This window comes from Scyliorhinus canicula, chromosome 7 (assembly GCF_902713615.1).
Source record: "Scyliorhinus canicula chromosome 7, sScyCan1.1, whole genome shotgun sequence".
Taxonomy (NCBI): domain Eukaryota; kingdom Metazoa; phylum Chordata; class Chondrichthyes; order Carcharhiniformes; family Scyliorhinidae; genus Scyliorhinus; species Scyliorhinus canicula.
In genome coordinates this window covers 45,589,950-45,603,145 of record NC_052152.1, presented here as the reverse complement: position 1 = coordinate 45,603,145, position 13,196 = coordinate 45,589,950, and the positions used below count along the sequence as shown (strand labels likewise).

The following is a 13,196-nucleotide window of genomic DNA, read 5'->3' as shown; positions in this document are numbered from 1 at the left end:
CACAGTCCAAAGATGTGCGGGTTAGGTGGATTGGCCATGCTAAATTGCCCGTAAGGTTAATGGGGGGATTGTTGGGTTACGGGTATACGGGTTACGTGGGTTAAGTAGGGTGATCATTGCTCGGCACAACATTGAGGGCCGAAGGGCCTGTTCTGTGCTGTACTGTTCTATGTTCTATGTCTGTACTGAGTAGTTAGCTGATCTCAACACTAACTGATGAAAAGAATATAAATCAGTCTAGACACAGCTGAATTAGAAAAAAAAGCACAAATGTTTCTTTTTTCAGATCACCATCTAGAAACTTCAACAGGTGCACTAGTTTTGGTTCAGAATTTAATTCAGGATAGAATTAAACAACCCGCCAATACCCATTTAGTCACGCACAAAAAATGGCTAGCGGGTAGCAGGGTAGCATGGTGGTTAGCATAAATGCTTCACAGCTCCAGGGTCCCAGGTTCGATTCCCGGCTGGGTCACTGTCTGTGTGGAGTCTGCACGTCCTCCCCCTGTGTGCGTGGGTTTCCTCCGGGTGCTCCGGTTTCCTCCCACAGTCCAAAGATGTGCGGGTTAGGTGGATTGGCCATGCTAAATTGCCCGTAGTGTCCTAGAAAAAATAAGGTTAAGGGGGAGTTGTTGGGTTACGGGTATAGGGTGGATACGTGGGTTTGAGTAGGTTGATCATGGCTCGGCACAACATTGAGGGCCGAAGGGCCTGTTCTGTGCTGTACTGTTCTATGTTCTATGGGTACTGGAGGCTCAGCTTCCAACCTCGCTTTACTCTCTAAAGCCCCTAGAGGCATCCCAACCAGTGGTCAGATTTCTTGCAACTCTTGTGTTTACAACTCCAATCAGATTTCCACCTGTGCCAGAGGAAAAATGACAGCTAACAAACCATCGCTCTACAGCGCAGTGGGACTTTACTCACTTGGGTTCACTCTTGATCATAGTAAGATTATCATGAGTAATGACCACTGCACTACTACCCTGCTTTTCCCCAAACTTTTTGTTCAGCCCTCTTCTTCCTTAGCTACACATAGATCATAGAATTTACAGTGCAGAAGGAGGCCATTCGGCCCATCGAGTCTGCACCGGCTCTTGGAAAGAGCACCCTACCCAAGGTCAACACCTCCACCCTATCCCCATAAACCAGTAACCCCACCCAACACTAAGGGCAATTTTGGACACTAAGGGCAATTTATCATGGCCAATCCACCTAACCTGCACATCTTTGGACTGTGGGAGGAAACCGGAGCACCCGGAGGAAACCCACGCACACACATGGAGGATGTGCAGACTCCGCACGGACAGTGACCCAAGCCGGAATCGAACCTGGGACCCTGGAGCTGTGAAGCCATTGTGCTATCCACAATGCTACCGTGCTGCCCCTATGGGAGCCCCTATGAGAGCCATATTGCTCTCATCCCACGTGCATATTGCTGACATCAAGCTCTACTTCCATCACCTTTCGACCAACCCACTGCTTCTGTTCTGTTTGCCCAATATCCAATTTTGCCTCAATTTCCTTCAGATGAAAACTGGGAAGATTAAGCCATTGTTCATACCACAAACTCTGTTCTTTTGCTGTTGATTACAGAAATGCTAGGATCATACAAGACCTTGGGTTTCATAAATACAGGTTCAGTTATGTTTCAGTTTCATAAAGTTTAATTGGGGCCAACTAGAGTAGTGAATCCAGTGCACCACACTTTAGAAGGATGCAAAGTTCCTTGAAAGGGTGCCAGAATGGTTCCAGGGATGTGGTATTTTACAACTTACATTTACATAGCAACTTTAATGCAAAGAAACATCCCAAAGTGCTTCCTAGGAGCATTATAAAACAAAGTAACACACCGAGGTACACAAGGTGATATTAATTCAAATGACCAATAGTTTGGTCAAAGTAGAAGATTTTAGCTACAAGGTCTGGGTACAAATCCAGTCCTTGGAGCAAAAGAGATACAGTTTTAGATGAAGAGTACAATGGAAAGCTGCTCTCATTAGCCGACAGTATATGGACAAGGAGACATGGCTGTTTTGTGCAACAGATGCAGGAAATCAGAGGATGAACTTTTTTAAGCAACAAATTATAGAATTCCTACAGTGCAGGAGGCCGCCATTTGGCCCATCGAGTCTGCACTAACCCTTCGAAGGAGCACTCTACCCATGTCCTCTCCTCCCATCTACCCCACCCTATCACTGTAACCCCATAACCCAACCTGCACATCCCTGGACACTTAATGATCTGGAACTTGTTACCTAAAGGGTGGTGGAAACGATCAATGCTTTTTGGATCGGCACTTCAGGGAAGAAAACTTAAAATCTGCAGGGCCACGGGGATAGAATGGGGGAAATGGGACAGACTGAACTGCTTTACAGAAAGCCGGCAGACAGAGTAGGCTGAATGGCCTCCTGTGCAGTAAAACTCTTATGACACCTTTAAAGAAATTAAAATACAGACCTTTTCGAGCCTATTCACCCCCAGCTCAGATTCCAATTCCATATCCTTTTGCTCTCCCCCATCAGTATTATCCTTGGATCCCAGTCCCAACACCTCAGATTTATATTCTCTGCATGGCTTCACCCATCCCCAGCTCAATAGCCCCCTGCAGCCCTATAACTGTGCATAATCCTCCTTCTCCCTCCGAAAACTGCAGTTGTGGATTGCTGTATATCTTTCTCTCATCCGATCATCGGCAGCAAAATCATTCAAGTCCTACATCCGATCATCGACAGCAAAATTATTCAACTCCTACAGTAAAATATTGTAAAAGCTAATTCTCTTTTATGTAAAAAATGATCTGTCCGAGCTGCGCGCAAAACATTACTTTTCACTGTACCTCGACACGTGACAACAAACAAATCTAATCTCCAAAATAGCACCCCTACACGCCCCCCCCCCCCCCCACTTCTCCTTCACTTGTTTTAAGATCCTCCCTCGAAGCCGATTTTCAGCAGAGTTTATGATTATACCTTCCAATGTCTATTTCTTTTGCTCAGCATCCATTTAATATATTCATGGATCTATGAAGTACCTTGCACATTTTCAATGTTGCAGGCACCATATAAATAAAAGTCTTGAACTCTTCTACTGTGGCGCACCTGAATTAACATGGGTATATCCACTTTTATTTCCCCCAGATATCTTTGAACCAGTGAACTTAAAGGTCATATTCCTCAGGCTAAAAACAAACTTGGGTTAACCAAGAAGTAAAAGCCTTGGTTGCCATCATTTCTTTTAAAAGTTTTATATTGAACTAAAATATCGAAAGAAGCTTAAAGGGTATTTCAGGTAATTACATGTTGTCATAATCGGAGTCCTGCTTTACTGCAAGGACCTACATATGCAGTCAAACTAAATGCACATATGAACATACAAATTAGGAGCAGTAGGCCACTCAGCCCCTTGAGCATGCTTAGTCGTTCAGAAAGATCATGGCTAATCTGATTGTGGCTTCAACCCCTACCCCCAATAACCTTTGATTCCCTTTGCTCGAATCTATCTACTTCTGCCATAAAAATATTCATTGAACTTGTCCCCAATGTTCACTGGGAAAGAGTGTTACACAAATTTCTTCTCATCTTAGTCTTAAATGGGAGTCTTCTTATTTTTAAACTGTCCCCTAGTTCCAGACTCTCCCACAAGGGAGAACATCCTTTTAGCATCCATCCTGTCAAGGCCCCTCAGGTTCTTGCATGTCAATAAGACCACCAGTCAATGTTCAAAACTCAAAAGAATACAGGCCCAGCTCTTCTAACCTTTCTTTAGCTGACACCCTCCATCCTAGGTATCAGTCGAATGAATCTGTTCTGAACTGTTTCTTCACTTAGATCCTTTCTTAAATAAGGAGGCCAAAACTGTACACTGTACTCTAGATGTGGTTTCACCAATACCCTGTACAACTGTAACAAAACATTCCTAGCTTTATACTCCGTTTCCCTTGCAATAAATGACAATATTCCATTTGCTTGCTAATCACTTTCTGCACCTGCAAAATAGCTTTTCCTGATTAATGTCTCGACATGCAGATCTCTCTGAACCTCAAGGGTTCTGCAATCTTTCTCTATTTAAATAATATGCTGCTTTCTTATTCTTCCTGCAAAGGTGTGCATGCTCACATTTTCTCACATTATAATCCATCTGTCAAACTTTTGCCCACTCACTTAAGGAGGTTACAAAGGAGCACAAGTTATATCCTCTTCACAATTTATTTCTCATCAATCCTTGTGTCATTAGCAAATTTAGCAACCATACCTTTGGTCCCTTCATCCAGTCATTGATACAATTGTAAACAGTTGACGCACCAGCACTGATCCCTGGCACACTACTCGGCACATTTTGCCAACCCGAAAAAGACTGGCTTATACGTACCTACCTCTGTGTCATGTTCGCTAATTGATCCTCTATCCATAATATGTTACCACTACACTATGAGCACTTACAGCACATACACAAGCTCTCTTTTACCAACGTTACTACTCAAAAAGACCTCTAATAAGTTAGTCAAACACTATTTTCCTTTCACAAATCTGTGTTGTACCTGCTCAAGTGCCCTGCTAGAACGTCCTTAGTAGATTCCAGCAATTTCCCAATGGCAGATATTAATTGGCTTGAAAATTCCGGCTTGGTTTCCTTTCTTTCCTGAATGGAGGAGTCAGGATCATGGTTTTCCAACCTGATGTACCCTTGCTAGGTTTTAGGGAATTTTGGAAAATTAAAACCAATGTATCTACTATCTCAGCAACAATTCTGCTAAGACTACAGGATGAAGTCCTTCAGAACCCTGGGCTCTTGTCAGCTTTGAATTATTACAATTTTCTCAATATCTTTTCCCTGATGATGGCAATTGTTCCAAGTTCTTCTCTCCCTTTACCTCAAGATTCACAATTATTTCTGGGATGTTATTTGTATCCTTTACAGTGAAAACAGATGCAAAATATCTGTTCAGTTAATCGGCCATTTCCTTATGTTCCATTATTAATTCCCCACTCTCCAAGGAGCCAACCCTCACTCGCCTTACTCTTTTCCTTTTTAAATACCTGGAGAAACTTCCCATATTCTTTTATTTTTTAGCTAGTTTTCCCTCGTACTCTCATTTCTTTCTCCTTATTAAACAGTCATTCTTTACATTCTGTCCAATCATCTGACCTGCAAATCATCTTTGCAGAATTATACACATTTTCTTTCAATTTAATATTACCTTTAATTTTTTCAGTTACCCACAGATGGTGTGTCCTTCCCTCAGAAGTCTTTCTTTCTGAAATAGCTCCTTAAATGTCTGCCACTGCATCTATACTGACCTATCTCTTAACCTCATTTCCCAGTTCACTTTAGCCAGCTCTGCTTTCATGTCCTCATAATTATCCTTATTTAAATTGATAACACTAATCTTAGGTCCACTTTGTTCTCCCTCAAACTGAACGTGAAATACCATATTATCATCACTTCTCCTCTTCTAATATCTGTCGGTTGAGGGAGAAAGAAACCCGGCAACAGAACCTCCTTGAGACAAGGTTTCCAGGCAAGCGGCTGACAGCTCCGGCTACCTAGGGGTGCCTTCACCATGAAGGTCATTAATTAATCCTGTCTCGTTCCACATTACCAGATCTAGTAGAGCCTGCTCTCTGGTTTGCACCAAGACATGCTGTACTAAGCAACTGCCCCAAAAACACTATGCATTCATCACCTAGGTTACCTTTTTTATTCTGATTCATCCAATCTAATCAAAACGTAGATTACAATTTCCCATGATTAGCACTTTACATTTCTCAGAAAACCTCATTATTTCTTCCCATCTACCCTGCCCTGCAGTGTGATTAAACCACCTCTACAAGTGCTTACCGTCACTCTTTCTCATCTCAACTAATTCTATATCTTGATCTCCAGAACTAAGATCATCTTTTTCCAGTGTACCAATGCCACCCTTAATTAACAGAGCTATCCCCAAACAAATTTCTGGCTTCCTGTCATTCCTACATGCCACATATCTTTGAATATTCAGGTTGTGCAGTCATGACTCTAATGTCCATCAGATCATACATATTTATTTTTATTTACACCACAAACCCAATCGGTTTTATGAATGCTATGTGCATTCGGATAGAATTTTTACTTGTCTTTTTTACTCTTATTTAACTTTTAGCCTTATCTGCTGGTGAACTCTTAGCTTTGTCCACTCTGATCGTCTTGCCACGCCCACATTGTCATTTCTCTTATTACTACCTTATTCTTTTTCTGTGTCTATTCTATTTAACTTATTACATCTTTCCAAATGTGATCCCTTCCCCGACTACTTTATCCAATCCTGCCATTGCTGTTTCACTGTCTACCCTGCTCGGCGCTCAGCTCCTTTTCCAATCAACTCTGGCCAGCTCCTCCCTCACGTCTTTGTAGCTACCCTTATTTAATTGTAAGACCGTTAAATTTGATTCCAGCTTCTCCCTCTCAAACTGCAGGGTAAATTCTATCATATTGTAGTCACTGCTCCCTTAGGGTTCCTTCACCTTAAGTTCCCTAATCAAGTCTGTCTCATTACACATCACCAAATCCAGAATTGCCTGTTCCCTGGTAGGCTGTCACAAGCTGCTCCAAAATAAATATCTCTTGGACATTCCACAAAATCCTTTTCTTGGGATCCACTATGAACCTGACTTTTCCACTTACATATTGAAGTCCCCCATGATATTGCAATATTGCCTTTTTTACATGCCTTTTCTATCTCCTGATTTATTTTCTGCCCCACATCCTAACTACTGCTAGGGGGCTGTACATAACTCCCATTGGAGTCTTTTTACCTTTGTGATTCCTCAACTCTACCCACAGAGCTTCCATGCCTTCTGATCCTATAGTGCTCCTTGTTATCAATTTGACTTCATCCCTTACTAACAATGCAACCCCGCCCCCTTTGCCCATCTGCCTGTCCTTTCAATAGGACACATAACCTTGTATATTTAGATCCCAGCACTGATCCCCTTGCAGCCAAGTCTGTGATGCCCACAACATCGTACCGGCCAATTTCAATGTGCGCAACAAGTTTGTTTACCTGATTGTATACTGCGCGCATTTAGGTACAACACCCTCAGTCCTGCACTGACCACCTACCTCTCACACTTGTCACCATTTTTGCTCTGCCTGAGGGTGATGTTGTTCTCTTATTTTTGTTCTCCATTTCCATTTCAGTTATTACACCTTCTAAGCTAACGCTCTGGTTCCCACACCCCTGCCATACTAGTTTAAATCCTCTCCAGTGACTCGAGCAAACCTCCCAGCCAGGATATCGGTGCCCCTTCAGTTTAGATCCAACCTGTCCTTCTTCTACAGTCCCACCTGCCCCGGAAGAAATCCCAATGGTCCAGAATACTGAAACCCTCCTTCCTACACCACCAGTTTAGCCATGTGCTTAGCTGCGCTATCCTCCTATTTCTAGCTTCCCTGGCACTTGGCACACGGAGTAATCCTGAGATTACAACCCTAGAGGTCCTGCTTTTTAGCTTACTGCCTAACTCCCTGAACTCCTTGTGCAGGCTAACTCCTAATCACTCTTCCTGCCTATGTTGTTAGTACGTATGTGTACTACGACCTCTGACTGTTCACTGGTGTTCATTCGGAGACATCCTTGACCTTGGCATCAGGGAGGCAACAAACCATCCTGGAGTCTCTTTCATGTCCTCAGAAGCGCCCATCTATGCCCCTTACTATATAGAGTCCCCTCGCTCTCCTGCACTTTGCCCTCCCTTGCTGAGCAACAGAGCCAGTTCTGGCTGCTGTTGTTTTTGATATCCCCCCCCCAGTAGCCAAAATGGTATACCTGTTAAGAGGGGGACAGCCACAGGGGATTCCTGCACTGACTGCCTACCCTTTCTAGCGGTCACCCATCTGTCTGCCTGCACCGTGGGTGTGACCAAGTCTCTCTAACTCCTATCTATGACACTTCCCGCCACCTGTATGCTCCTAAGTGCAAATGCATCCAACGGCTGCTCCAACTGAACCACGCGGTCTGTGAGGAGCTGCCATTGGTTACACTTCCTGGAGACGTAGTCGGCCGGAACACTGGAAGCGTCACGGATCTGCCACATCCACAATGACTTTCATCCAAGAGGCTGCAAGGACATTAAATGTGCTGGATGACTGCAAAGGAAGAGCTCCTCCACTTCTACATTGTGGGCCCCATATCTGTCTCACTTGCTGTTACACCCTCCTGAACGTGACCACTGACCAAATCAGAAAACCCTATCCTATGTGGAGTGACTGTCTCCTGGGACAAAGTGTCGAGGTAACTTTCCCCCTCCCTGAAGCTTTGCAATGACTGCAGCTCAGCCTTCAGCCCAATTGTTCTGATCGGAAAGCTCCTCAAGCCGCATACTGCCGATGTTTGGACCCTGGATCTGAAGCATCTGGCAAACCTTGTCATACTGATCCCAGATTCAAGCACTTTCTGCTTGAAGAACTGTTAAATCATGATAAAATCCAAACATACAATTATAATATCCAAGCTGAACTACCATTTTCAAAACAAAAGCAAAATATGGAGTCATTCTTCAAAAGCAAAATATGGAGTCCCTCTGGCGTAACAACATTTGTTCATTTCCAAACAGGCTGCAAATAATATGAGATTGAAAGTCTGGGACAATTATAACAGAAACAGACTAAAGCATATACAATTTAGAAATATCAGATCCAAAATTTGATAGATAATAAAAATTATTTGATCTTAAACAGCCGCATACATTTGACACTACAAATTAATTATTTTTTTATTCTATAAATGAGTCATCATTTATCAGCCAGAGTTCAAGGGGTTACTGGACGTTATCACAGCCAGAAACAGATCCTAATGTCCTCGTTCTCAGAAAAGCAACAACAAACCACTAGCAGTTTACAGAAACTGATTTATAACCATTATGACCTACTGCTAATCAGAAGACATACCTCAGCAATAATAAGGAAGCAGAATTTTTAAAAATTAACTGAATTAATTTTATGCGCATATATTTACATATGCACATATATTTACATATTATACAGTTCTTTTTAAAAACATGAAAACAGTATCCTTTATCCTTCCCTGAATACTGCTTTTCCATGAAACAGTCCTTTATAACTGGCATATCCTACTGTCAGTTTTGCAAAAATGTATTGTTTCATGATTTGTCGTTAGCTTTGGGATTGCATTGTTAAATGCAAGATGAATGTGGGAAAAAATAGAGTTTTAGAGGTTGGTAAACAGACCTAAAGCAACTGCAATTTGAAGGGTGTTGTATGCTTAATGAGGCCAGAGTTAGAAATGGGAAAACATTAAACGGTGTGTGGCCTTGGAGTTCCTTGGTGGTGATGAGATGTCTATAACGGTCTTCATAAAGTTAACTTTATCATGTAATTTCCCAAAATTAAATAAATAACGGTTCGAAAGCAACTGATAGCAACAGAAAGTCTTAAAAGTATCTGTATACTTCTCAGATCAAAGGAGAGGTCTGGGAATGGGACAGAATTAATTTACACTTTACCCAGGACATCCCAGGTATGCCACACCACAATGGAGATAAATTGAAGGAAGGGAACCTTTTGTTTGGGGTTATCCATGTGATTTTCACAGAAAACATCAGTAGCTGGAAACTTTAAAATAGGCCAAGAGAGAAAGCTGCGCAGAGATGTAAACGGCAGTTGGGGTGTCAACAATCGTGAGGTTAAGGAGGGTTGGAATGTCACCCTGCCGAATGCTAGCGTAGGGCCCAAGAAAGCTTATACCTCAGAACAGCAGGAATACTGGGGAAAATCAAAGTGAATTCCTAAGATGTGTGGCACACCTTGGATTGAATCTAAAAGGGATGAAGGAACCCCAAGATCTTGGAACGGTATAGAGGCATACTTGGGTGAACAGGGAGTGACCCGTTGGGATTTAAAGAATAAACGTTTATGAAATAATGTTGTTAGTAGTACTTGCTCTGTTTAATTCTTGTAAAGTAAAAAGTCTAGTTTAAAACATTAAACCTTGTGGTATAATCCTTTCAGTTAATAACTGGGGAGTTTGAATTTTCTTTTTAAAAAGTTATGTTTCCATTGAGATCATAACATCAAGGAGTGAGCTGGAAAGTGCATTACATCAGTAATTTAACAAATAAACAGGTCTAAAAGGGAAATGAGTTGACAAATTGCAAAAATATAACTGCTTGCATTGAATCCAAGTTAGAATTTCTTCCAGGACTGCAATTTAGCGTATATTAAGAATAGCAAAATACTACAAATACTGGAAATCTGAAATAACAGAAAATGCTGTAAATAGTCAGCAGTTCATCATATATGGAGAGAGAAACAGTTAATGTTTCAGATTGATGCAACACCTTGCAACCTGCCCTATGTCTTCACCATCCAAAGCTCCAAACATTTATTCCAGGTAAAACAGCATTTTATTTGATAATTAGTATACTGTATTCACTGCTTATAATGTTATCTCCTCTACATGGGTTACCATTTACGGAACACTCCATTTGATCTGTAAGCAAGACCTGTTGTCTGGCATTTTAAGCCATCAATCCTGATGGATGAAGTGAATTATTAAAATTGGAAATTTACTAACAATCTTATTCCGAAAGTATAGACTAAGAACTCCAAAAATGGCGCTCTATTCCAGCTACTCACAGCAACTGGTTCATTAAAAAGCAACTGAAATTGTAAGTTCCATTTAAGTCAACAAGACACACCTTAGGATACTCAAATCTACATGTTCCAGAATTTCAATTGCAGCCTCAGTCATCAATAAAATTTACAGCAATCAAAAGGGACATAATTTCCTGGTGGTCATCCTGATGGATTGCTGTGGGACTGAATGTGCCATCCTGCTGCAAGAAAATGGACCACTAAACTTATCCATCACCTCAGACATGCTGCCGTCATTTTCTAATAATTAGGGACAGAAAAGTAGGTGATAGGCAAAGTATGGTGCAAAGCACAAATTAAACAATTAAGTAAAACATTAAAATAAACAATTTGATGCAAATATGTACACACTGAATTCCTTACTTTTACATAAATCATCGGGAGTGTCTGCTTGGCTCGGCTGTAATGTCTGGCAACTCTGTACACAGTTTCCGGAACATAGTCTAGGACCAAGTTGAGGTACACTTCATCTTTCTACAAGAGGAGAAAAAAGTTTGTAATTATAATTTATAAATATATATTACCACACAGATCCATGAATCATTTACTGCATTGGCTTCAGGCACATAGTGTCAGTATCTAGTGTTCCCAGATCTGGCTATGTGAGCCATAGTCTATGGCATTGTGAAGCACTCTGCTCCAAAAATGCACCAATCCAAATTTCAGGCCAACTACCATTTCTTAGAATAGATATGCTGATTGCGTCCTGTAAATTGGCATTCAAACTAGATCCTATAGTTAAATATTTTGTTACTTGAGATTGAGAAAGGAAGCAACTGACGCAGCTAAAGGTGGTACATAGAGCCCACTTAACAAGAACCCGTATGAGTAGATTCTTCCCGGAGATAGAGGATAGATGTGAACGGTGCCAACCATGCCCACATGTTCTGGTCTTGCCCCAGACCTGCAGGGTACTGGACAGCCTTCTTCGAGGCAATGTCCAAAGTGGTGGGGATGAGGGTGGAGCAGTGCCTGAAAGTGGCGGTCTTCGGGGTTTCGGACCAGCCAGATCTATTCCTGGGGAGGAGGGCGACCGCCCTTGCCTTTGCCTCCCTGATCGCCCGCCGTAGAATCCTGCTCGGCTGGCGGTCAGCAGCACCACCCAAAGCAGCAGACTGGCTGTCCGACCTCTCGGAATCTCACCAAATGGAGAAAATCAAATTCGCCATCTGAGGGTCAGATGACGGCTTCCACAGAACGTGGGAGCCATTCACACAATTGTTCCGGGACCTGTTTGTGGCCAACGAACAAGCAGAAGAATAGCCAGGTAGCCAAGAATCAGGGGAAAGTAGCCTAAGCATGAGAGGGAGAAATAGACCAGGAAGGGAGGGGAGGGGGGGGGGGGGGCAGCTAAACCTAAGAGGAAAGAGAGGAGAACCACAAAGGGGTGGGGGGAGGGAAGAGACAGGGAACAAGAGAGGAGAACCAGGGAGGTGCGGGGGGGAGGGGGCAGGGAAATGAGAGCCGGAAGGAAGGCACGGGATACAATAATGAACGTGGCATCTCCAAGAGTAGGGAACGAGAAGAATAAAGACGAAAGACGGGAGGAACGGCAGAAGCGAAGGGGCATAAGCGGAGGTGAGCGCGAGACGGCAGCGAGATCCATCCGGGAAAAGCAAGCGTCAACACCAACACCAAACCCATTCGAGTATTGCCCACTATAATTGTTTCTCCGGCACCCGAATGTATATTTACCTCCCCAGTCTCCACACACCCCCCCCCCCCCCCTCCCGGCAAACAGTCGCCTACTTATATGTTGTAAATAATTTTGCCAGGTGTACAGAGTTGATGCTGTTGAGCTGGTGCACAATACCCTACCAGTTATTCTATTTTATTTTTTATTGTTTTTGTTTTATTATTCACTATTTTTTTTTCTTTGGTATGTTGGGGTGTGCCCTTCTCTTCTATATATATATATATATATATATATATATATATATATATATGTGTATATGTTTCTTATCCTGTGTACATAACGGTAAATATACTTTGTTCAAAAACCCAATAAAAAACATTTATAAAAAAAAGAGAAAGGAAGCAACAGTACGGTATTAAAAAAAATCTTCCACATGATTCTTGCCCTTGTGCACTCTCCACAAATCCCTACTGGAAGAACATGCTTGAATGGCAACAAACCCAGGTTTGTGCTCAGCTATGGTGTCCTCCACAGTTGGCTGTCCCTCAGAGACTCATTGTCAAAGCCTACATGTAAATAGTCTCCTGAATAAGATATTGAAGGGTGGTCATTATTTCCTGCAAATTTTTGTTGAGTTGATTCGTACAAGCTATTTACAAAGGCTGGCAAGTGGTTCCTCGCAATGAAGGGGAGACGAGGACAAAAGATTTTCCGGACACAAAACTGGAATGCAGTAGCATCTACAGACTGAATTCCATCTGAAAAATTTAGTTGGCTTCAGGAAGATGTTGTAGATCCCAAAGCAAAGCTACAATTTAAAACCACTTTGCAATCTAATTGCCTTTCAGCATCGAGTTCAGTGCTTTAAAGCAAGGCGAGGCAGGAACCAGATTGTGTAAAACAAATACAG

General features: G+C 42.3%; 1 protein-coding gene across 2 annotated transcripts in view; it reads right to left on the bottom strand.

Moving 5' to 3' along the window:
• The window catches only part of gsk3ba (glycogen synthase kinase 3 beta, genome duplicate a), a 175,538-nt gene that overhangs the window by 46,122 nt on the left and 116,220 nt on the right, over window positions 1-13,196 (bottom strand). For both annotated transcript variants that reach the window (XM_038801907.1, XM_038801908.1), the window contains exon 4: window positions 11,014-11,124. In XM_038801907.1, the coding sequence (XP_038657835.1) occupies window positions 11,014-11,124 (111 nt within the window). The remainder of the gene's footprint in view (window positions 1-11,013; window positions 11,125-13,196) is intronic.